We start from the raw sequence: 26,147 nt of genomic DNA, 5'->3' as shown, positions 1-26,147 counted from the left end.
TGCCTTTCCTTTTGTCCACTCTCACGTGGAAGGAGAGGTCTAGACATGCTGATTTTTCAGAGGCCATCAGGTGTTCTTTGTTCACCAGTTCTCAAACACTGCAGGGGACCCACAGATGCCTTGAGGTCTCATTGATACGTATCATCCTTCCAAGAAGCACAGCATTTTGTGAATCATCTCATGCCCCTGACAGGATTTGCCCAGGATGTAGGGGTTTCCTGGGACACCGGACTCTCATTCTAAACCTGGGAAAGTCCCGGGCAAACTCACACAACTGGTCACCCAACCTCCTGGGGAGCAGTGAGCAACGAGTGAAGGGTCTCCAGTCCCCAATCCCAACTCTGGTCCCCACCAACAACACAGCTTCTCTATTTTTATCCTTTTTACGTATTAGGCTTTGCCTACACTTTCTGTTTAAGGGAAAGAGTTCTGTGGCTGAAAAGGGGTTTGAAAAACACTGTTCCAGCCTTCATTCTCTTGATGGTCCTTGTCAGCCAAAGCCCAGGACATTCAGAGATTCAGCATTTTCAGGTAAGTCTAATAAGAAAGACAGTATTTCAGTGGGGAGGGGGCCGGGGAATAGAGCAAAAGCCACCTGGATGAGCTCCAGGGGTGAGCGGTGCTGATACCCCAGGCGGGGCTGGCTAGGTTCCTGACCGCATCCATCACCACTGCTCTTCCAGTCAGCAAGTGTCTCAAAGAGGAGAAGCTAGAACTCATGGAACAATCCTAAATTTTAACCTCTTTTGAAAGCTGAGAGCTTTATGGATGGTTTCTGAAGTCCTGTCCAGCAATGACTTTCTACAGTCCTAGACTCTGATGGCATTCCACCCACAGGCCTTTGGCTCTCATCTCTATATACTGAAGCCTTCTTACTATGAACATGTGTGACTCCCTGCCCAAGGTTTCTTTTTCTAGTGTTGACAGCACATTCAACCCATGCTCAGAGTAAGCCAGAGGGGCCAGAGAGTATTAACTCTGCCCTCGTAAGTGTCTCTAAGCCAAAATGAATGGGGAATTAGTACATAAACAGCCCAACCTCCTTGCTGGTCAGTGGGAGAACTTTGAGGCATGTTCTACAGTCTGCCAGAGTTCCCCAGCAGAGCTGAACCCAGCTGCTCAGAGTAGTGACTGCTCAATAACGTGTCCTAAATTGCTTATTTCTCCCTCCTCCACTCCCCTATTGGTATGTTCAGTAACCACATCCCAAAGAAACTACTTGCACAAAACTCTTCTCAAGGTCTGCTTCTGAGGAGACACGAACCGAAAACAGATCCTATGACAGGCTGGATGGAAATAGCAATATCAAAAGAAAAAAAAAAAAGCCCACAGCAATTCTATGGGAAACACCCAACATAAAATAAAGTTCAGGACTTGATCAGGCCAACAGTGGTTGGGAGTCACCCTGAACAATGCACCAAATTTATAATTCACTTAAATATACTAAAAAGGACTATATTAAAAGAAATGAATATGCAGCTGTTTGCAAAACATAAAGGGTTCCAGGGGTGCTTTTAAAACCTATGATTAAATGAATAAAAGCTACTTACTTATAAAAGGCCTGGTTCTCCACCCCACACTTCCAAAGATGCTTGCAGGCAGCTGGTGTTGAAGTATGGAATGCCAACATGGCTTTTTTCTAATAAAAAAATAACAAAACAAGAAAGGGCATGTTAAACACAGTGTATGTTTTTCATGTTTTTCCTTCAAGAATTTACCTATTTGCATCCTGCCGCTTAGCAAACAGATCTGAAGTAACTGATGCATTACTGTGTTCTTAGAAGTGTCCCTGAAATGGTATTCCCCCCTTCCTCACCCTTTGCAGATATTACTAACCCATCCAGGCCCTGTTTCTGATAAATAACAGCTTCACAATCCTTCTCAACACTCCAAGCATTGTCTAACTCTCAATCAGAGTTGGATGACTTTAAAAACTTATTTGCCATTCTTGAATATCTAGTGCTTAAACCAAAAACTAGGGTCAAGAAAATCCAGAAACTTCCAGACCTAGCTCTGAGGCTCAAAGTTTCAGTAATGGCCTCCTCCCAGATGATGAAGCCAACCTACATTTTAAGATTCCCTGGACTTACAGACTCTGTTTATAAAACTCTAACCAGCACTGGCTGATAGCTATCTTTAAGTATTATTCATTTGTTTCATCATTCTGGCAAATTACAGAGGTAGCGGGAAGTTCAATTTTCTATTTCTCAAGTCTATCACAGTCTAATTTTTACACAGGGGTATATGGACAGTATTGCCCACTGAATTTATTCTTAAATGTGCAAAGCCGGTGTTTATTTAACTCCAAACTTCCAGTATCATCACAAACTTTAACATCGTGGTCTTTTGGGGGCTACATGACTAAAGGCACATTTTACACTTGACTCTTTCTCCTGCACATACACACCTGCACACACAACAACAGACAGCTAGAAAAACAGTTTCTGACCTCCTTCTGGGCGCCAATCACATAAAATGTCTTCCCTTCAAACTTCAATTTGCAGACATCCGACCTAAGAAAAGAAAATCTCTTTGGGTGAGAAGAAAAAAAGTAGCAGCTAACCAAGGTACCTGGCTTTCCCATAGGAATCTGCCTGACTCACAAATGCCAAGCAGACTGCAATGAAACGAGATATTATCTTATCATGGCTGAAGGTCTAATGAACAGCGAAGAGTCCCCAAGTGAATGATACAGCAATTTTCTTCCCAAGAGAGGCTCCGTAGGCAGCTCAGAATTATTTATTCCATTTTTTTACCGTTAAGCTGCACCTTTCCTCCAAGGAGCTCTAGGGGTTTCATGAACATTAATGATCAGAACAATGTTAATTGGTCAGCCCATTTTGCGAGATAGGAAGAATGTAGTTATTTCATATTCGGTTAATGAAACAATATGGATTCACAGTATCTGTAACCTTTCACATTCATCTCCAAGAAACACACACCACAATGCAAAATTTTCATTTCTGCTCTCCCTGTTGATAAATGAATAACTGTATTAGATATTGAGATGCTCAAAATTGTTAAGGACAACTTGATGAACTGTAGTCAAAAGACTTGAGGCTTCATCTTAAGGAGCTGCTCAGTTAAAATCTGACTGAAATGTAGACCTAAGGTCACCTCCTTAGTGAGGAGACACGTGTAAAGAGAGGAGGGAATTCTATTTTTATTCCTTTGATCTAATTCCTAGGACAGTGATGTGTGCCCCTGTGCTTTTCCTGGGGGAAAAGGAATTGTGAGGTCATATTAAGCTGTGGAGAGGATTTGCAAGAGTGACAAAGCTCAATGGATGTCAAAACCAAAACAAAACAAAACTAGGTTTAACGTGGGAAGAAACTTTATTTTAGTAACATGTACACGGCTGTTACAAATATGTGCCTAAGCCGTGGCTGGAAGGGATGGGGATGACATCAGCACCCCACCAGGAGCACCAAGACATAGAATCCAGAAACAAATGGTCTGGCAATTGTCCATCTCAACTCTTCAGTGTACCCAAGAAGAAACTAAAGCCCCAAACGGGAGAGACTTGCAATTAATCTGCACGTGAGACATGTCAGGTTTTAACCCAGCTACTCCAAAGTTGACTAGTACCTGAGAATCAAACACCCTCAGGATCCTCAAGCCTTTTGTAGTCCTAGGAGAGGATGGGGGAAGTCCCTGCCCGCATTACCCATGCTCCCCAAAGTCAGCAGAAATCGCTAGGGAACTTACTCTGAAATGGACTGAAGTGTGGTTAACATTGGAGCTTCTTTACAGGTACCGAACATACAGGGAAGAAAATTGGTAACTCCACCATGTTATACATTCATAAAACATCCTTGTTCACAAATCAAATCACTCACACACACACACTATTTTACCTGTTTCTCCCCCATCTCCTTTCTTTCCTGTAAAGCAGTCGGATATAGCTGATGCCCATTTTATGGATGAGTACATTGAGACACAGAGAGTTAAGTGATTTATTAGAGGCACATGAGAGTTTGAGAAAGATAATTGTGGAGGAAGAGAATAAGTGGGCACAGATGGGAACTGAAAGTATGACATGAATAAAGGCAGTGATAGAGAGGGAAGAGACGATACTTAGATAAATTAGCATTCTTAGAAAGAGAGGGCTGATAAGAAAGAGCAGAAGGTGTAGGGAGCAAAGTGGATGTGAGCTGATTGATGCTAATCTAGTAGAGAAGGGTTGAAGGGAAGGCAGGTGCTAAGAGGAGAGTAACAAGAAGCGGTGGTGGGGGGACTTGATAAAGAGTGCTGAAAGAAACCCTGACGCTAACAGAACCATGAAACAGAGGTTCAGGTAAGTGCAAAAGAGCATTTCAAACCCAGGACTGAGGATGGATGCCCACTGGCCCATCAAGAACTTCAGACCCAAGGGCTCAGGCCAAAAGAGTGAGCCCACCACTCAGTGAGACACTGGGTGACAAATCTGTCAGGGACCATCAGGGAGGGAACCAAATCAAGCTGAAGCTATGAACAAGACTAAGCCCTTACAATATTCCAACGCATATAAAATGTTCAGCTTTCTTCACTCTTTACTAAAGCTACTTTGTTCCTTGATTGGACATAGTGGGCACTGCCGGTCCATCCTTCCATGTCCTTCCGGACACAACCCAGACTTTATTCTTCCTCTAGATCAACTGTTCATGCACATGATGCTCTTCCCAGCCCCAAAAGGATGGACCTTGATTTGACCAACCTCATCATGGAATGCTTCTTGGAAGAATTAGTTTAAGGAGGCGCATATGACCCTATCCTGCCCAATTAGATACACAGGAAGTCTCCTACAGAGCTTCTGAAAAAGTTATCCTTGTCTTAATATGAGACACATGGAAGGGGCTGCTCTCCTTCAGGGAGTGTTGCTGTGTGAAGATGTAAGGGCCAGAGTTGCATGCATGGCCATTTTATGAGCACAAGCCTGGGGATAAAACCCACCACCCTGGGATGGCAGAGAAGAGAATGGAGGGGTTCAAGTCCTTCACAGTGTTGTCAGGCAGTTAAGTTAAAGGACCATGGGGCTGCCCGACCCCTGGAACTTTTGCTGTTTGAGATCATCAGTCCTCTCATTTGTAAGCCACTGTGAGCAGACATTCCTGTTCCTTTGAGCCAAAAGCATCGTCACTGATACACTGGATTACAAAGGGGGAGTCTACAGCGAGGATTCAACAGAAGAGAATGGAATGAAGTGAGTGAGAGAGAGGGGGTCCTGAGTTATTTGAGGGAACTTGCACATGTATCCTGCCCTGACCCACCCCGTGGCCACCCCTCTGGCCAGTGTTTCCTCACCAGGAATCCTGGACACCTTTTCTTCGAAGGCAGAGCCCCCCGAGCCCAGGAGACACCCCAGGTCTCCCGAGGTCTAAGACAACTGAGATTGGGTTCCATTTTTAGATGAATAATCTCTTTATAAGAAGTTCCAGGGCAGAGAAATGGATCCTAGGCATTCTACCTGACATTTCCAAGCAAAAAGTCAAAGGCTGGGGAAAAAAAACGAGATTAATAAAAAAAACAAGATTAAACAATTTTTTCCGAAGAAGTACTCACTACTCACCATTTTATCAAATGGATTCTCTTATTTCCCTGAAATACCACAAAGCCTGCAGCAGTGAATCCTAAAAATGTTGTTGTGCCTGTTGAATCCTGAAAAAAAAATAAAAAATAAAAACATATTTGGATTAAGGAATATAAAATAAAGGAAAAATGATATGCTTATTCATCCTCACCCTGGGTTAATTTCAGGTTAATTACAATGACTGTAGAAATAAACTAAGCTTCTGAGATGGGACTTCCAACCGTAGTACGCCTAAAATTTGGGCGAGGGCCAGGAATGTATACCTTTCCCGTCTGAGGAATGGGCCTTCTGCCTCACCAGGAACCTCCTGGGAAAATACAGATTAGTCCCAAACCACTAGTCTACTTCCAAGTGCGTTCTGGGGCTGCCTGAGTTCTCAGATCTGCCCTACAATGTGGGCAAACTGTTCTTGGTTGTCATTAGCCCTGAAACCAAATCCCTGAGTGTCTAATCTAACTGGACTCGATCCCACACAGGATCTCTGGCAATGTAAATATAAAGACATGTCTGGAAATGCCTACTTTGATTCCAGCCTCCACCAGGAAAACTAAGCATTGATAAGGGAAGGCAAAGGAACAATAACAACAACAAAAATCAAGTCAGTCTCCAAGTAATAAATAAAACAGACAGAGAGGCTCAAATTTGTGGATAAAATCTAATTCACTAAATGGAATAATCTGATTTATACCATTAGCAGGAAGAGACATCTGGCAAATATTCTAAAATAACTGTGCGGGCAGAGCCAGAAGATGCACATGCCACTGTAAACAGGCCCCACTGGTCCTCTGCCCGGGCTGCACCCTCACAGATTCTGATGGCACTGGGCAACAGGAGATTATGAAGCTTCCCAGGTCCTTCTAATAAGCAGCCGGAGCTACATCTCTAGCACGAGGACTTCACCAAATACTATTAGCTGGTCCCATCTGGGTAAAAAAATGTTCTAGTATGACTCAAAAACATACCTTTAAGAGCCTGGCTGATATAAACTCTTAGTTTAGAATTCAGGTTAGAGTCTGATTGACGTATAGTTTAGGATATGGAAAGAACACTGTTTTCATAAAACATTTCTGGAAAACATGTGCTTGAGCCTCACCTTGGGAGCTTGTTTAAAAGGCAGATTCCCCAGCTGCACCCCCAGTGATTCTGATTCAGTGGCCCTGGGGTGGGGCCCAGGTGATTCTGATACAGGTGGTCTGGGTTTCCCACTTGAGAGAAATGCTGTCAAGTATTAATTCGAGAAAAAGGAAAAAAGAAAAACAAATACGTACTCCTAATGTGAATTTTAAACCTTTCTTTTTTCCTTCCACTTACCCACTTTTAAAGACTGCATTCTTGCTGGCAATGGCCTTTGAAAATAAACCTGTTAGGATCCTATAACTTCTCAGGAGTAAAACCATCCATTTGATGGATGAATGAATTAGCAAGCAATTAGAAGAGGCCAATAGAGAAAATCTACTACCCAAACATGTGACTGCAGCCCACTGTTGTCCCTTATGATTAGGGGCGATGGGTCAGGCTGTGGAAATATCCTAGAAGGGATCCTCCAGACCTGCATACCAATTAACTCTTTTTTGGGCAAAACAATCATTATATGTCGACCTGCAGGGAGGGGCCGTTACCTTGCATGGGTGGGGATCCACCCCATAGGTTTCCAAAGTGTGAGCTTTCAGCAGTAAGTTAAATTCAGCAACTGGTGGGCTCTGGCCTCTAAAATCACACAAGAAAAGTTTAGGGCGTTAATATGAAAAATAATAGAAACATGGAGTTCTTTCATTCAATAAAATGTGCTCTTCTTAACTAAATAAAGAGAGAAATCCCATAAATAGTAAGACTGGTCATTCTTCCTCCCCACGAGGAGCCCTTTGCTAAGAAATCTGAGCCCATGTTCCAGGGCTAACTGTTCCATTATAAACCCACACGTACTGTGAGGGCTCCAGTGACCTGGACAGTTTATCAAGGTTATCAAGTTACCAATAAGCAGGCCCTCGCAAATTCAATCTTAATGTGAGCTAAAACTCAGCATCTGTTCTTTCCTACTTACTTTAAAAGATTATCCAGGATAAATGGCATTTCTTTTTGCTCAGGGTACAAGTGGGCAAGCCTGTTACCCCATCAGCAGCCTAAACAGAGCCATCCGGGTAAGAAGAGCTGTCAACCATTCCATTGGAAAGCCCTGGATTTTGAAAGGAAATCTCAGCCACTTCTAGTCCTAGCTGTGTCCTCCAGGGTGGTAAACAAGGTCTTGGCCCCAGGCAGAAAAAGGGGGCTGCAAATACAGATGGCTATGAAGCCCTTTCAGGGCTAACTTCCAAACCAGGATTGTGCAGCATTTCAGAGACTCTGCTTTGACTAACAGTATCTCACATGTATCTTAGAGAATCCGAACCATTCTCCAAGGATAATATGTAACCTGAACAACCAAGAAGAGTTTGCTAACAACAGGAATGCAGTTTTATGTTCACAATGTAAAACTATATTGCAATATTAACTCTATTTCCACCCAAGCCTCTCCTCAAAGATGGATTCCCTCCCCACCCCCTCAAGACAGCGAAGAGTCCTCATGCCTCTAATGAAAACAGTATCCCATCTTCCTTCTCTGTAAAGCCTTTCAAGATCTTCTCTTTACCCTGAATGTTCACTCTGATATGTCTAAGGAGCATCTTTATTTATTCATAAAGATCAGCACTATGGGGACCCTTGTAATCCAACAGCTCATTTCTGACCATTTCTTCGATTCTTTTCTTCCCTTCCCGCCTCTTCCTCACCTCAACCACTCTCTCTTCTCTCCTTTGAGAGACCCTAGCAAATGGATTTTGAAACTCCTAGGTCTATCCTCCATGTCTTTTTAACCTTTGTTTCATTCTTTTAAATCTAAGGCTTTTTGTATTACATTCTGAATTTTTTTTTTAAACACATTGGTTTTTTTCACTATTTTTTAAATTAATTAATTAATTTATTTATTTATGGCTGTGTTGGGTCTTCGTTTCTGTGCGAGGGCTTTCTCTAGTTGCAGCAAGCGGGGGCCACTCTTCATCGCGGTGTGCGGGCCTCTCACTATCGCGGCCTCTCTTGTTGCAGAGCACAGGCTCCAGATGCGCAGGCTCAGTAGTTGTGGCTCACGGGCCCAGTTGCTCCGCGGCATGTGGGATCTTCCCAGACCAGGGCTCGAACCCGTGTCCCCTGCATTAGCAGGCAGATTCTCAACCACTGCGCCACCAGGGAAGCCCCTGAATTATTTCTTTATTCAAACCTCCAGCTCATTAATTTCTTCTCCAGCTGTGTGCATCCTGCTTTCCATCCCACTGATGAGTTGTTTTAAAATATCAATTAAATATTTCATTTCTAATGTAATGTCTATTTGGCTCTTGAAACAGATGCCTGTTCTTATTTTGTGGAATAAACTCTTCTTACTCCTCCGAGGATATCCACTTTGTTTCTTTTAAAGTCCAATCCCTGTTACTCCATTAATGCTGTTTTCTTGGTGACAGCCCTTTGGTTTGCTGAATCAGAGTGTCTTATTCAATGAATTGATGTTTCCTTAAGTGTTTGGTGATTCTTGGTTGGATGCTCACCTTTGTATTTTATGTTATTTGTTTAATACAGTGGCCTCCAGAGGTTGTAGGGAAGGGCAAGACAGGCCACATGGGAAGAGTGTGAGTTAGTAACTTGATTTCAGGCTGAAGGTTGTAGTTCCTTTTGGATGTCGTCCACATAAGGTACCTCCAGCTCAAGCCTGCTGCTGCCCATGACTCAGCATAAGGGAAGCAGAGGAAGAGGTCAAAGCTGCCCAACTGTTCCAGATGCAGTTGCCCAACCACCATGATGGCTGCCCTGTTATCTGTTGCCTGAAGCACCCAGAACCATTCCTATTCTATATGTCTTTGACCTGGATTCCTTCCAGCTATTTCCTATCTTCCAGAGATACCGCAGGACTTCTGATCCAAAGATGGTATTTTTCTTGCATCTGCTTTCTAATACATTTTCTATTATCCACAGGGACTTGGAGAGGGAAGGGAAGGGAGCCACATATGCTACCTTTTTCTTTTAAAAGAAGAGGTAATTTTTAAATCCATCCTTTACACAATATATTCCTGAGGGATTAACTCAAACTCCTTCTTTAGGAAAGTAAAGTCTTTCTAAAGCCTTTCCGAATTTCCTCTTTAGTTTTGATGTTCTGAAGTTTCACTGGGACATACATAAAGGGAACCTCCTTATTTATTCACCCTGATCAGCACTTTATGACCCTTTCAATCTAACAAATCCTATCTTTCTTTGACCATTTCTTTGATTCTTTTTTTTTTTTGAAGCCGTAGTCATTATAATTGTTTCTCTTTTTGATAAAGGAACAAGAGATTCGAGAAAATCACCAAGTATTTTGAGGGGGAAGGGAAAAGGGGACTTTCTGCAAGTTTTTGCAATACATACAGGTATTTCTCCCTTCATAGCTCTCTCATAAGTTCCTGAAGTAAAAGCTTACCTTTCACCAGAAAATAAAGATAATTATTGAATCTGAATATTGGGGGCTTCCTGCCCCCACATACACACTCTCTCTTTTCTCTCTCACTCACTCGTTCATACACTCCCTCACCCCGCTGGCTGGGGACAAAGCACAAAGCTGAGCTGCCCAGCCTGTTGCTAAGCAGTACCCCACTCTGGTGGTCCTCAGGCAAAACTTCAGCCTAATGACCCAGATTGAGGCCAAAGAGAAGCAGGACTAGAGCTAAAGCAGCCCAGCACCTCCCACGCCACAGGCCACCAGCTCTGCTCCAGGATAATCCTGCCGCTTCACGTGAAAGGCCCTCACTCTGCCTCTAGAGAGCTGGCGTTCCCCTTTGTGGCAAACCGTCAACCTCTTTGTCAAAACAGCTACAGACTGTTTATTCTTGAAATTCGACTTTGGTTTTCCAGCACACCCTTCTTTTCCATTCAGTCTGGGAACAAGTTAATTTTGAAAGGCTATAGTTTGGAAGTTCATAGTGGAAAGTGAGGACTTTTTGCTTGCCTAGGTGGTCTCTTTCTGACCACTTCCCTGTCCTTTGTAAATCTGATGAGCATCTAATTGCAAACACTCAACCCCAGATGGCAGCAGGGTGCAGTGCTACACAGCTCCAGAGGACACACCATTAAACTCAAAGACCTCTGTTCATCAGGAGCTATCATCCAGGCGTGAAAAGGTAAGTCCCTGTCTGGGAAAAGATTTTGGCAACATGTACAATCAAAAAAGGACTCCTATGTAGAATATTTTTTAAAAAATCTCCAATAAATCAATAAACAACAATAAAATAATTTTTAAAGATAACTCAGAAGGAAACGTGGCAAAAGACTTGAATAGACACTTCACAAAATAAGATATCCAAATAGCCAACAACCACATGACAATGTGCTTAACCTCTCTAAGATCAGGAAAATGAAAAACTCTAAGAAGTCACTTACACATCCATCTGACAGCCAAAATTAAAAAAAAATACCAAGCACTCATGAGCATGTGCAGCAAAAGCAACTCTCATATACTGTTGGTGGAAGACTAATTTAGTAGAACTATCTGGAAAACTGACGTTATCTACTGAAGTTAAACACGTTTACCCTATAACACAGCAATTCCATTCATAGTCATACATACAACAGGGATGAGTGCCTGCTGCATCAAGAAATATATAGAATTTTCACAGTAGTGTCATTTGTAATAGCAAAAAATAGGAAACAAATGTCTACTAACAGTAGAATGGATATACAACAGAACACTATACAGCTGTGAAAATAAATGAATTCCAGCCACACACAACAAGATGGGTGACTATTACAAAAATAAAACTGAACAAAACAGGCCAGATATAAATGAATACACATTGAATGAATTCCATTTATATGGCTTTTTTAAATGAGCAAAACAAAACTATTTAAAGTCAGACATGTGATTACCTTTGGTGGGGGGAAGGGAGAAGATAAATATTGGGAAGGGGTATAACAGGGGCTTCTGAGATGTCACAAATTCTCACTTTGACCTGGGTGGTGGTTACATACATACTCGCTTTGTAATAATTCATTGAGCTTGACATCTATGTTTTGTTGGCTTTTCTGAATTTGTGTTATGCTTCCATTTTTAAGAGTTTAAGAAAAAAGGAAAAGAAAGAAAAAAGGTTGTGAAGCACTGGGAACCCTCATAAATTATTGGTGTGAATGGAGCAACCCCTTCAGCAAACAAGCCACAATCTCCTAGAAAAGCTGAAGTTGTGCAAACTCTATGGCACAAGCTTGTACCTGGTTTCTACACCTAGGGTTGTACCTACACTTAGGGACTCTTTTACATACAACCCTATGAGAAGTATTCAAGAAGCCATAATAACTTTGTAATAGCAAAAACCTAGAAACAACCCCAATGTCAACAGGAAAATGGATACATAAAATGTGACGTGTTCATATGATAGAAAATTAATTACACAGAAGCAAAAACGAAGACCTATGGCTGTATGGATCAATGTGAACAACCTCAAATACATCATGTTGGCAGGGGGAAAGTGAGATACACAAATAGAGTATGATTCCATTTGTATGAAAGTCAAAAGTAGGAAAAAACTAAGCATACATTACTTGTTGATGTATGGAGTACATTTATGAAAGCAAAATAAGAGAATGAATAACCTAAAATTCAGAATAGCATAGAGAAGGGAGGGAGGTAGTCTGGAAGGGTCAGGTTAGGAGACTTGAGATCATCTGGTGATGTTCTAATTCATAAGCAGAGTTAGGGGGTCATGGGTGGTTTTTCAACTACTCTTTAAATTATACATATATTGAATATACTCTTTTATATATTATACATTTACAATGATTAAAAGAGAAACAATTCCTGCCTTTTTAGTAAAAGAATTATTGGGTGAAGTATTATGCGATCTAAAAGCACCATTGAACTAAACAGAATAGTCAGGAATATAAGAGATATCCATGCAGAGCAACCTTTTACCAAACTCTCCTGTTCTGAGCAATATATAACTGTTTATATTGTGAAGCAGTATATATATATTTTTCACTTAATATTCATCAAGGAGGAATTCTTATGCTCATTTTATAGATGAGGATTTTGACACTCAAAGAGGAAAAGTAACTTGCTCAAGGTTACTCAAGTATTAAGTGGAGGAGTGAATGCAAACCCAAGGCAGCCTGATTCCAAAGGGCTTCTCGGGACCTGCGCTACCATCACGACCAACATGATATGGTCCAGGGCCGTGTGCCTGCTCTCCTGGATGCCAGGCTGAGCATTTCCAAATGACATGGTTTCTATTGGTTCTTCTAGAAAGCATTTTTCAAATTCTAAACATTTCATGTTATCAGTGTTGAGGCACTCCATCCCAGATGACAGATATTTAGATCTGATTAGAGAGCAGTGATATCTTCTTTCAATCTAGGTCAGAGATCCCCAGACTAGAGTCTGTGGGCTAAATCCGGATCACCCCTTGGTTTTGTACAGCCCTGGAGCTAGAAATGTTTTTTCCATTTTTAGATGGCTTGCAACAATCAAAGAATAATATTTCATGCCCTGTGAAAATCACATGACATTCAAATTTCAGTCTCCATAAATAAAGTTTTATTGGAACGAAGACACAGCCATTTGTTTGGGTACCATCTGTGGACATTGTCATGCTACGATGGCAAAAATGAGAGGTTGTGACAGAGTCCATATGTTGTGCAAAGCCTAAGATATTTACTAAATGGCCTAGGATAGGAAAAGTTTGCTGAACCCTGATCTAGGAACTGAACACAGGACTAGAAAACAACTGAAGCTGTCTGTTTGATTCCATACAATGGTGATTAAAAATAGTACCTATCTCCAAGATTTGGTGTAAAGAATAAGCAGTTAACAGATGTAAAGCCATTAGACTAGTGTCTGGCACAGAGCATGCTCTCTCCTCGCCCTCAGAATAGCATTTGTTCCCTTCCTAGCCCTGCATGTGACTGAAATCAGAAATATGACTTGATTGGAAGTGTCAGGAAGCATGCCAAGATATTTACAGTACAGCAAAGGCCTCTCTTCAAAATAAAAGTCCTCGAACTGGTATCATTTGCGTTGGGTTTGACTCAGATCTCCAATGCCTAAGCATTTCAAAGACTTAATCTAAAAATTCATACACAGAGAAAAGCTACAAATGTTCAAAGAAGGAAAAGGGTTCAAAACCAATGGAGAAAAGGTAGAGACCCTGATAGCACTAAGAAACTCCCGAGTCCCCCTGACTCACTGAGGAGGAAACCATTTAATAGTCAGGTTTTCAGGAAGACATTAAGATCAATTAAATAGAAATTTGTTTTCCTTTCAAATCTCCCACTGGACATTTGTTTCTGGCCAAAACTTTGTTTGGTAATGGAAAATAATGATTTTCTATCCTTTAAATCTGGCACCAGGAATTGTTCTGCTAAGATTAATAGTGTCTCTAATGAGTCATTTAGAGACAAAGACCAGTGTTCAGTTGAATTCTTTTTCAAGAACTAACAATTCTCTAAAGATATACTTTTCTAATAAACTAGGTGAGGTCAAGTAATTATGTACTTAGCTATGTATCTCCCTTCTGCCTGTCTTGAAAACTTTTTTTGCCAAGAGAAACACTCTCTCTCTTATTGATCCTCCTTCAGCATACCATTACATAGTGTACAAAGACGTACAGCATCCCAAGAATGAATGCAAATTATTAGTGGACGTTAATTGTGGAGTGAGGTGTGGGTCTTGACAGCAATGACTTGGGCTGCTTGGAGCACAGCTGGACAGGGAAAGGGGTGGATTTGGCTCCACCTGAACCATTTGGGTCTGTGAGCTCCAGAATTAAACTCTTGGGTAAAAGACCAATAGAATGGTCTGCTACCGCAAAGTAGAATTCTCAACTTGAGTTAGGTTAGGTTTTGCTGCAACTTGGTTGCAACTTTAGAGTTTGTTTACCACTGGCTCCAAAGCTTGCAAGTGCACTCAGAACTTGCCTTTCAGCAGGGCTTAGGATCTTAGTATCCACGAGACTCTGGAGAGTTCTCTATGCTTTATGGCTTGGCTGCCAACTTTCTGAGCTGCAGGAAATCTCCTCTGCTCTCCAGTCGCACCCACGGCTCTCTGCACCTCAGATGACTGTTTTCCTTCCTGTGGTCATGTCCCCCGCCCTTGGCAAGGGATGTCCTGCCCTGGCTGAAGGTCTGCAGTGCCTCTGAGGGGTTTCACTCAGCTCTCCTGCCCTGTCTGACGTTGGCATACTGCCCCTCTTCACTCAGTGAAGGCCTGGGGTCCAATGGTGGTGGGAAAGTGCAACTCACTCTGTAGCTGGAGTCTTTGGGGCCCCAATCAGTCAGGTCAGCCCACTCGTGGTCACTAAAGCCTTGTTAAAGGTTTGGCTCGTTCCCCTTGCCCCCCACCTCTGGCATATTCCTCCTCCTCCCACCACCACCAGAGGTAAAAGCAACAGCACGTCTCTGCTGTCCCAGGAAGGGCATTCTGGATTTTAGTACCTTTAGGTTTCTTTGCATCCTTAGCTCTCAGATGGGTTTTAAAAATATGACTTTGTAGTTTATCTAGCTTGTTGGTGCTGTCTTGGTGTTAGGGGGAGATCCCTCTCTCGTGCTTTCCACATCCTCACTGGAAGTGAGAGTCCCTAGTCTGTCACTTCTAACTCTTTACTTAGGGACATTATCTCTCCTAAGCTCCTTGGGGAACATTAGGGATTGCATCTGTGCAGAGCATTAGATAGAACACTACAAATTTGGGTGACTGCCATGATATGGGGGAGACATATGGTGATGCTCTGGGACAGGGGCAAGACACATAGAAGAACAGCCACTTAGAAAGACATCAGAGTGCTTTACAGGAACACTTAGGTTTCAGGTCAAGTTCTATTGCTTCACAACTGTGTAGCCTTGAGTAAGTTAATTTCTCAGGCCTCTGTTTCCTTATTGTTAAAAGAAGGTGGTTTCAAACAATCCAATGGAGGACGGGGGTGAATTGACTGAGCAGGGATGGTGGTGACTCAGAGAACAAATGATTCTTTTAAAGAGTGCTGCTGCTGTCATGTAGGTGACAGGCATGTTACCAAATCCCCCAGTTGCAAGTAAAGCTAGAACTTTATGGAAGCTGATTCCATTTTCCAAAACTATTATTTGGCCAAAGAACATACATCTGGGTGAGAGTGTAGTCCAAGGGCTGTTATTTTTTTTAATTAATTAATTTATTTTTATCTATTTATTTTTGGCGGTGTTGGGTCTTCACTGCTGCACGCAGGCTTTCTCTAGTTGCGGTGAGCAGGGGCTACTGTTTGTTGCGGTACGCAGGCCTCTCACTGCGGTGGCTTCTCTTGTTGTGGAGCATGGGCTCTAGGTGTGCAGGCTTAGTAATTGTAGCTCGCAGGCTCAGTAGTTGTGGCTCGCGGGCTCTAGAGTGCAGGCTCAGTAGTTGTGGCACACGGGCTCAGTTGCTCTGCGGCATGTGGGATCTTCCAGACCAGGGTCGAACCTGTGTCCCCTGCACTGGCAGGCGGATTCTTAACCTCTGCACCACCAGGGAAGTTCTAGAAAGCTAGACATTTTTGAAACTATAAATCCTTGCCAGGAAGCCATGGCACATGATTTACAGAGATTGTGAGCCTTGAGAAATAAAAAGAGATACTGACTCTGTTTAAAATACACTCAGTGTCATTATTACTTCCAGCACAAACCTCACTGCATTAGATCATTATGGGGGTGGCTAATCCGATAATTTTTCTGCTCTTTAAGGGCAAGGAATATACTTCATCAAACCGCTTCACCGCCAATTGAGCTTTCTGAATATTTAAAAGCCGATGACCTGTTACTGAAGCTAATCCAAAGGTCTTTGCTTCTAATGAGAAACCTGATGAACTATCTGAGTAGAAACTCCAGGAAAACCTCCAGAGAAACTATCACGGTTCCTGATAGTGAAATCAATCTCATTCTTGATCTTCAACCCCCTCTGAGGACCCCCCAGGACTAATGGTATGGGTATTCCCTCTTAACCCAGATGGTCATGATTAAAGCTGTGGAAAACAGAAACCAAAAGAGTCAAAAATAACAACTGTCACATCCCCAGGGATGGTTGCAATGGCTTCCTCCAGCCACCAGAAGGCTCTAGAAGGAGGAATAACCTATTTCTAAGCAGTCCCATTGCTAGGATCTCACCTCTGCATACCAAACTCAAATAAAATCTATAAATTAAGAGATTATTTCTTATACATAGTTTTAAAAACAAATATGGATCTTTTGTCTCAAAATTATCTGTAGAGTCAGGATAGTGAAGCAGAAATTGATTCTAGACCTGCTCTACTAGATGTTTAAAACAAAGGTCAGCAAACTAGAACCCATGGATCAAATCCAGTCCACCATCTGTTTTGTCAATAAAGTTTTAGTGAATCACAGCCCACTCATTTATGTATTGTCTATGTCACTCTACAAAAGCAGAGCTGAGTGGCTGCAATAGAGACCATACAGCCCAGAAAGCCAAATTTATTAACTACACCTGATCTAGAAGAATTATTCAGCCTCAGTGAGTTTTAGCATAAACATATATTCAAAAATGTGAATCATATTGATACATATCTACATTCTCCAGTTCACAGGTTATTAAGAGGCCCAAAGATGCCTTTATAAAATCTTTCTAAATAAAATTCTATTAGCTATATACCTATTGGAATGGCCAGAATCCAGAACACTGAAAACACCAAATGCTGGTAAAGATGTGGAACAACAGGAACTCTCATTCATTGCTGGTGGGAATGCAAAATGGTACAGCCAATTTGGAAGACAGTTTGGCAGTTTCTTACAAAATTGAATATACTCTTACCATACAATCCAGCAATGATGCTCCTTGATATTTACCCAAGGGAGATGAAAATTTATGTCCACACAAAAGCCTGCCCATGGATGATTATACCAATTTTATTCGTAATTGCCAAGACTTGAAAGCAACCGTATGCCCTTCGGTAGGTGAATGGATAAATAAACTGTGGTACATACAACGGAATATATTATTCAGCAATATGAAGAAATGAGCTATCAATAAAAGACGAGCAGGAATCTTAAATGCATATTGCTTAGTGAAAAAAGCTAATTTGAAAAGGCTACATACTGTATGGTCCCAACTATATGACATTCTGGAAAAGGCAAAACTATGGAGACAGTTAACAGATCAGCAGTTGCCAGGGGTTAGGGAGGAGGGAGGGATGAATAAGGCAGAGCACAGAAGGTGTTTAGGGCAGTGAAAGTATTCTGTATGATACTATAATGGTGGATATACGTCATTATACTATTGTCTAAACCCATAGAATATACAACATCAAGAGGGAACCCTAAGGTATCAATGTAGGTTCATCAATTATAATAAATGTTCCACTCTGGTGGGGGATGGATGATGATATGGGGAAGGTTGTACATGTGTTGGGGCAGAGAATTTAGGGGAAATCTGTATACCTTCCACTCAATTCTGGTGTGAACCTAAAACTCTTCTAAGAAATAAAGTCTATTAAAACAAAAACTCTATTAGTCAATGAGATTGTGAAGGCCATTAAGAGCTGTTTGCCAGCTGTTTCCAGTCTGCACCTTCTGGACACCTGATAGAACTGCACTTCCTTGCTGTTGGGTGGGACCATGTGGCTAGTTCTGGCCACAGTGGTAAAGCAGAAGTGATATGTATCACTTCCAAGCTGAAGCAGGACCTTTCACAGCTCTCTTTTTCCTGGCAAACTCAAGTTTGTGACTGACCCGAGTGAGAATGACTAGTACAGCCCCCAGCTGACCTCTGGTGGGTATACAGCAGAGCAAGAAGTAAATAAATAAATGAACAAACAAACAAACCTTTCTTGTTCTAACCCACTGAGCTTTTGGAGTTGTTTCCTCAGGAAAATCTAGTTACCTTGACTGGTACAGAGATGATCAATAACTATGATATTATATTTGCAAAACTATGTCCTCTCCCCCGCCTCAGTCAATGATGTGGCACATCTGAAGAAGCAAACCTCACCTAGCCACGAACTTCAATCTTCACTCGCAAATCTTTTCAACATTTAAAGGAATCTAAGCACTTAGTCCATGCAAACTCTTACTAAAACCTTGGCCTTATATTTTCAAGCACCTCAAAATTCCAGAGTCTCTCTCCCTCTCTCTCTCTCTCTCTCCCCCCTAAATAACTCCCTTATTAATGCCTGTCTATCAATCCATCTTGGGTCCACCTTCAAGCACTGTGTAGCCTCCTAAGGAGGAAAGTTCTTCCGCCCTGATTCATTTTCTCCCAAGAATCACAGCTTTAGTACCTTCCACAGAGAGCACAGGAGAAGAAGGATTCTAATCAAGTAAAAAGGCTGGAGAAGATTGTGAACCCACAGAGCTAATCCTGCTTATCAGGCAAATCATGGTCATTTCTGCTAATGTCTGAGTGTCTCTATTGGCATCTCTTGTTTTCTTTCTTGACTGGGTCAGAAACCGGGTAGGGAGCAAGAGATTATTTGGGGGGGGCGGGGGGAGCAGGCTCAAACCCCAACAAAGGCCAACTGGAAAACATTCAGGAAGTTTCCATAACAACAGATCATTGATCACGCATTATCCCCTTGCTGTGTGGGAGGGTCATGAGTGCTGTGATAACCTTGGAGAGTAAGATGGTTAACACCTTGGTGCAGCCTCATATGGGTCTCTTCCATCTATGACTCCTTCCTGGAACTGTCAGGTTTGCAGAGCAATCCAACCAGAGGTCCAATTCCCACACAAGAAGATTGATACTTTCATGACCTGTGTGCAAAGGGCTCGCTGATCCCCCAGGGCAACCTCAGTCTCTGTAGCAGGTTTCCAACCTATTCTGTTGATAGAAAGTCCCTTCTCTTCTGCATTGTCAGCTTGCCTGCTCTTCTTATCTTTCCATCCAAACCTGAACTCTCTCTCTGCTGCACTGATGCAGAAGGAAACACATGACTACTTAAGGAGAAAAAGGAGCAAAAACACATAGGAAAATACCCTCTGAATGTCTCTTTTCAATATCACAGGCTATCTGGCTGTTTCATCCTCCAGACATACAACTTTGACTTCTTCACAAGGGCTTTCTGTGTGTTACAAATGTGTTGGGCCACAGGAAGGCAGCTTTGGCCAAGCCATGGAGTTTACTTCCAAGGTCTACAAACCATAGCTGACTGTTGACTCTGTCTATTCTCTAGATGCATGAAGACTACTTTCAGGGTTGTCAACAAATTCAGATGCTGGCACAAGGTCCAATCTACAGCTTTCTTATTATAAAAAACAATCTGGAATCTTCTTGGATCCACTCATTTGCTCATGAAATCCAGTGGGCCACCAAGTCTTCCTGCAACATCTCTCGAAATCCTCTTCTTTCAGTTTTCTCTACTCCAATTCTTGTTCAGGTCCCCAGCATGTCTTGCCTGGATGACAGCTCTAACTGATCCTCCTGCCACAGTCTCCACCCTCTGGGCCATCGCCATCATGATCACTGTGGAACATCAATGTGACTACCAGGTTGCCTTACGGCTGCTCAGCACAGGGGATAAGAGCATGGGTATGAGTGTCAGGTAAGAGCAAGGTTCAAGTCCTGACTCTGCTACTAACAGTGCAAGTCCTTCAGCCACTCCAGGCTGTGCTTTCTTCACCTCAGACAGGGAACAACAATAGCACCAACCTCGTAGAGTTTGGGAGGACTGAGTGAGGCGATGCATGTAAGGCTCTTAGCACAGTGTTTGGCATCCAGTAAGAGCTCAATAAACGTTTATTATTGGGCTTCTCTGGTGGCACAGTGGTTGAGAATCCACCTGCCAATGCAGGGGACACGGGTTCAAGCCCTGGTCCGGGAAGATCCCACATGCCGCGGAGCAACTAAGCCCGTGCGCCACAACTACTGAGCCCGTGCTCTAGAGCCCACGAGCTGCAACTACTGAAGCCCGTGTGCCACAACTACTGAAGCCTGCGCACCTAGAGCCTGTGCTCTGCAACAAAAGAAGCCACCGCAATGAGAAGCCCGTACCCCGCAACAAAGAGTAGCCCCCACTCTCCACAACTAGAGAAAGCATGCGCACAGCAACAAAGACCCAATACAGCCAAAATTAAATAAATGAATAAATAAATTTATATATTAAAAAAATGTTTATTATCATATGTTCTGAGCATTTGAGACCCTGCAAATTCTGGTCACAGCAGACCGTTCAATCCCCTTCCCCTACCAGTCTGCATAGTGGATGTGACTGCTTCATCCTGAGGATCTCACCCTGTGCTGCTCAGACACTGCTGGTCCACAAGCCCTCAACTGAAGCACTGGAACTTTACTTTTACCTCTAGCATGCTTGTTCCCAAATTGTAGAAAGAGTAGGCAGACTGTCATATTTTCAACAAAGCTTTCATTGGGAGACAATGCCTTAAAATTATCCATAGAGATGGTATGTTGCTTTCTGAAATCTGTACAATTTTTGATATCTAATCATCTTTACCTCTTAAGGACAAAGGTCATCTTTTTAAAGCTGAACTATGCTGCCACCTTTAATGCCCACATGTACACTCTTCTCAGAATTACCAGCAGGGGGAGTGCCTGCACAAAGCAGGGATCTCAGCACTCCCTCTCAAGGGGACAGTTATTTGTTCCAGGATTCATAATCCAGTGATACTATGGTTTTTTGTGTGTTTTTTTTTTTATGATTACCAGAAGCGCAGAAGATGGGAGCATCTCAACACACACAGTTCTTCATCCATACTTGTCATAGCAGAGCCCAGGCTTGCTATGATTATCAAAATGAATTTTCTGTGACTTGCAGGGATCTATATTCTAGTTACAGATTAGAATACCTGAGTTACCTGGATTCCAAATTGGTGATGATTCCTATTCATGCTTCATTTCCTTCCTCGTAGCCTATGCAGAACAGAAGCATCACAATGCTCCAGAGCACAGACTCTGGAGCCAGGCTGCCTGGATTCAAATCCAGCCTCTGTCACTTGCTAGCTGTGTGATCCTGGGTAAAATGCTTAATCACCCTGTGCCTCAGTTCCCTCATCTGTAAAATGGAAACAATCATGGCACCTATCTCCTAACTTGTTGCGAAGATTAAATGAGTCAATATGCACAAGTACTGAGAACAGTGTCTGGTCCACAGTGAATAAATACTGTATGTGATTTCACTACTCCTACTCCTCTGTAGTTATCAATCGTCCTGGAGCATCACAGACAAGGAAAAGAGAAGCAGATGCTGAATCTGTCATCTTGAAAGCAGATCAGGAAAGGAAACCTTGTCAATGGATTCTACTCTACTTGGAGTCAAAGCTTTCAGCAATGGCCACAGTAGGGGAAGAGGCAATGCAAAATTCAAAATAGAAAGGATTACTTATTTATCCTAGATTTCATGTTCAGAAACTCAGGGTTGTTAAAACCCAGAAGAAAGTATATGGCTCTAATAACTGCTGATGGTTCATAAACAGCCACACAGGGGACCCGACATTATTGAGATTGTCATTGATGGAGGACCTTGATAGCACCCAGAAATACTGACCTGCCACCTGAAAGAGTCTACCCATACATTACAAATATTCTTCACAACACGATTTCCACATTCCCTGCAATAAGAACACTTTCTCACCTCTATCATTTCTACAAATGTCTACCCCTATTACCTGAGTTCATTTTTATGAATTTCCACTATTTTTCTTTCCAGCTTCTGTGACTGCTTGGGGAAAATCTCAAACTCACTGATGTAATTCTCAGGATGCTCGTCAGGATCATAGTCACCGAGCTCAGCTGCAACCAGAAAAAATAAAGAGAAAAAGAAAGGTTAAAAACAACAAGAGCAGTGTCCTTGTCCCCGCACTGAGCCACAGTGCTCCCTCCCCCCCCTCTTCAGGAGACCTTCCAACACTAGCAGCAATACGGCAACTTCTGTCAAGCCAGAAAGATAAACGTTTGGGTTGCTTTGGCTGTGTGGCTAACAGGGTCTTCGTGCTCTGGCCTGGTGTCAGGCCTGAGCCTCTGAGGTGGGAGAGCCGAGTTCAGGACATTGGTCCACCAGAGACCTCCCAGCCCCATGTAACATCAATCGGCAAGAGCTCTTCCCAGAGACCTCCATCTCAAGGCTAAGTCCCAGCTCCACTCACGACCAGCAAGCTCCAGTGCTGGACACCCCATGCCAAACAACTAGCAAGATAGGAACACAACCCCACCCATTAGCAGAGAGGCTGCCTAAAATCATACTAAGTTCACAGACACCCCAAAACACACCACCGGACATAGTCCTGCCCACCAGAAAGACAAGATCCAGCCACATCCTCCAGAACAGAAGCACTAGTCCCCTCCACCAGGAAGCCTACACAACCCACTGAACCAAACTTACCCACTGGGGGCACACACCAAAAACAACGGGAACTACAAACCTTCACCTGTGAAAAGGAGACCTCAAGCACAGTAAGTTAAGCAAGAGAAGACAGAGAAATACACATCAGATGAAGGAGCAAAGTAAAAACCCACCAGACCAAACAAATGAAGAGGAAATAGGCAGTCTACCTGAAAAAGAGTAAGGATAGTATTCAGAGTAATGATAGTAAAGATGATCCAAAATCTTGGAAATAGAATAGACAAAATACAAGAGATGTTTAACAAGGATCTAGAAGAACTAAAGAGCAAACAATGATGAACAACACAATAGATGAAATTAAAAATTGTCTAGAAGGAATCAACAGCAGAATAACTGAGGCAGAAGAATGGATAAGTGATCTGGAAAATAAAATAGTGGAAATAACTACCACAGAGCAGAATAAACAGAAAAGAATGAAAAGAATTGAGGATAGTCTCAGAGACCTCTGGGACAATATTAAACGCACCAACATTTGAATTATAGGGGTCCCAGAAGAAGAAGAGAAAAACAAAGCGACTGAGAAAGTACTTGAAGAGATTATAGTTGAAAACGTCCCTAATATGGGAAAGGAAATAGTCAATCAAGTCCAGGAAGCACAGAGAGTCCCATACAGGATAAATCCAAGGAGAAACATGCCAAGACACATATTAATCAAACTAGCAAAAATTAAATACAAAGAAAAAATATTAAAAGCATTTTTATAATATTTATATATTATTAAATATTATATAATTTATATAATATAAATTATATAATATTTTTAATATAAAAATACTAAAAGGGAAAAACAACAAATAACATACAACGGAATCTCCATAAGGTTAACAACTGATCTTTCAGCAAAAACTCTGCAAGCCAGAAGGGAGTGGTAGGACATATAGAAAGTGATGAAAGGGAAAAACCTACAACCAAGATTACGCTACCCAGAAAGGATCTCATTCAGATTCAACAGAGAAATTAAAACCTTTACAGACAAGCAAAAGCTAAGAGAATTCAGCACCACCAAAACAGCTTTACAACAAATGCTAAAGGAACTTCTCTAGGCAGGAAACACAAGAGAAGGAAAAGACCTACAATAACAAACCAAAAACAATTAAGAAAATGGTAATAGGAACATACATATTGATAATTACCTTAAATATAAATGGATTAAATGCTCCAAACAAAAGACCTGTGTCTGGTTGAATGGATACAAAAACAAGACCCATACATATGCTGTCTACAAGAGACCCACTTCAGACCTAGGGACACATAAAGACTGAAAGTGAGGGGATGGAAAAAGATATTCCATGCAAACAGAAATCAAAAGAAAGCTGGAGTAGCAATTCTCATATCAGACAAAACAGACTTTAAAATAAAGACAATTACACGTGACAAAGAAGGACACTACATAATGATCAAGGGATCAATCCAAGAAGAAGATATAACAATTGTAAATATTTATGCTCTCAACATAGGAGCACCTCAATACATAAGGTAAATGCTAACAGCCATAAAAGGGGAAATCGACAGTAACACAATCATAGTAGGGGACTTTAACACCCTGGTTTCAGCAATGAAAAGATCATCCAAAATGAAAATAAATAAGGAAACACAAGCTTTAAATGATACATTAAACAAGATGGACTTAATTGATATTTATAGGACATTCCATCCAAAAACAACAGAATACACTTTCTTCTCAAGTGCTCATGGAACATTCTCCAGGATAGATCATATCTTGGGTCACAAATCAAGCCTTGGTAAATTTAAGAAAATTGAAATCGTATCAAGTATCTTTTCCGACCACAACGCTATGAGACTAGATATCAATTACAGGAAAAAAAACTGTAAAAATACAAACACATGGAGGGTAAACAATACACTACTAAATAACCAAGAAATCACTGAAGAAGTCAAAGAGGAAATGAAAAAATACCTAGAAACAAATGACAATGAAAACACAATGGCCCAAAACCTATGGGATGCAGCAAAAGCAGTTCTAAGAGGGAAGTTTATAGCAATACAATCCTACCTCAAGAAACATCTCAAATAAACAACCTAACCTCAAACCTAAAGCAATTAGAGAAAGAAGAACAAAAAAAACTCCCCAAAGTTAGCAGAAGGAAAGAAATCATAAACATCAGATCAGAAATAATTGAAAAAGAAATGAAGGAAACAATAGCAAAGATCAATAAAACTAAGAGCTGGTTCTTTGAGAAGATAAACAAAATTGATAAACCATCAGCCAGACCCATCAAGAAAAAAAGGGAGAAGACTCAAATCAACAGAATTAGAAATGAAAAAGGAGAAGTAACAGCTGACACTGCAGAACTACAAAGGATCATGAGAGATTACTACAAGAAACTATATGCCAATAAAATGGACAACCTGGAAGAAATGGACAAATCCTTTGAAAAGCACAACCTTCTGAGACTGAACCAGGAAGAAATAGAAAATATAAACAGACCAATCACAAGCACTGAAATTGAAACTGTGATTAAAAATCTTCCAACAGACAAAAGCCCAGGAACAGATAGCTTCACAGGAATATTCTATCAAACATTTAGAGAAGAGCTAAAACCTATCCTTCTCAAACTGTTCCAAAATATAGCAGAGGGAGGAACACTCCCAAACTCATTCTATGAGGCCACCATCACCCTGATACCAAAACCTGACAAAGATGTCACAAAGAAAGAAAACTACAGGCCAATATCCCTGATGAACACAGATGCAAAAATCCTCAACAAAATACTAGCAAACAGAATCCAACAGCAAATTAAAAGGATCATACACCATGATCAAGTGGGGTTTATTCCAGGAACGCAAGGATTTTCAATATACGCAAATCGATCAATGTGATACACCATATTAACAAGTTGAAGGATAAAAACCACATGATAATCTCAATAGATGCAGAAAAAGCTTTTGACAGAATTCAACACCCATTTATGATAAAAACTCTCCAGAAAGTAGGCACAGAGGGAACTTACCTCAACATAATAAAGGCCATATGTGATAAACCCACAGCCAACATTGTTCGCAATGGTGAAACTGAAACCATTTCCACTAAGCTCAGGAACAAGAGAAGGTTGCCCACTCTCACCACTATTATTCAACATAGTTTTGGAAGTTTTAGTCACAGCAATCAGAGAAGAAAAGAAATAAAAGGAATCCAAATCAGAAAAGAAGAATTAAAACTGTCACTGTTTGCAGATGACATGATACTATACATAGAGAATCCTAAA

General features: G+C 41.6%; 1 protein-coding gene across 5 annotated transcripts in view; it reads right to left on the bottom strand.

The window, feature by feature from the left end:
• The window catches only part of FRMD3 (FERM domain containing 3), a 375,352-nt gene that overhangs the window by 66,917 nt on the left and 282,288 nt on the right, over window positions 1–26,147 (bottom strand). For all 5 annotated transcript variants that reach the window (XM_059924546.1, XM_059924545.1, XM_059924547.1 and 2 more), the window contains 5 exons: window positions 22,187–22,310; window positions 7,189–7,276; window positions 5,549–5,637; window positions 2,450–2,513; window positions 1,551–1,639 (listed from right to left, as the gene is read on the bottom strand). In XM_059924546.1, the coding sequence (XP_059780529.1) occupies window positions 1,551–1,639; window positions 2,450–2,513; window positions 5,549–5,637; window positions 7,189–7,276; window positions 22,187–22,310 (454 nt within the window). The remainder of the gene's footprint in view (window positions 1–1,550; window positions 1,640–2,449; window positions 2,514–5,548; window positions 5,638–7,188; window positions 7,277–22,186; window positions 22,311–26,147) is intronic.

This window comes from Balaenoptera ricei, chromosome 6, assembly GCF_028023285.1.
Source record: "Balaenoptera ricei isolate mBalRic1 chromosome 6, mBalRic1.hap2, whole genome shotgun sequence".
Lineage (NCBI taxonomy): Eukaryota > Metazoa > Chordata > Mammalia > Artiodactyla > Balaenopteridae > Balaenoptera > Balaenoptera ricei.
Note: the sequence above shows the minus strand (reverse complement) of the source record. Positions and strands in the feature narration are given on the sequence as shown.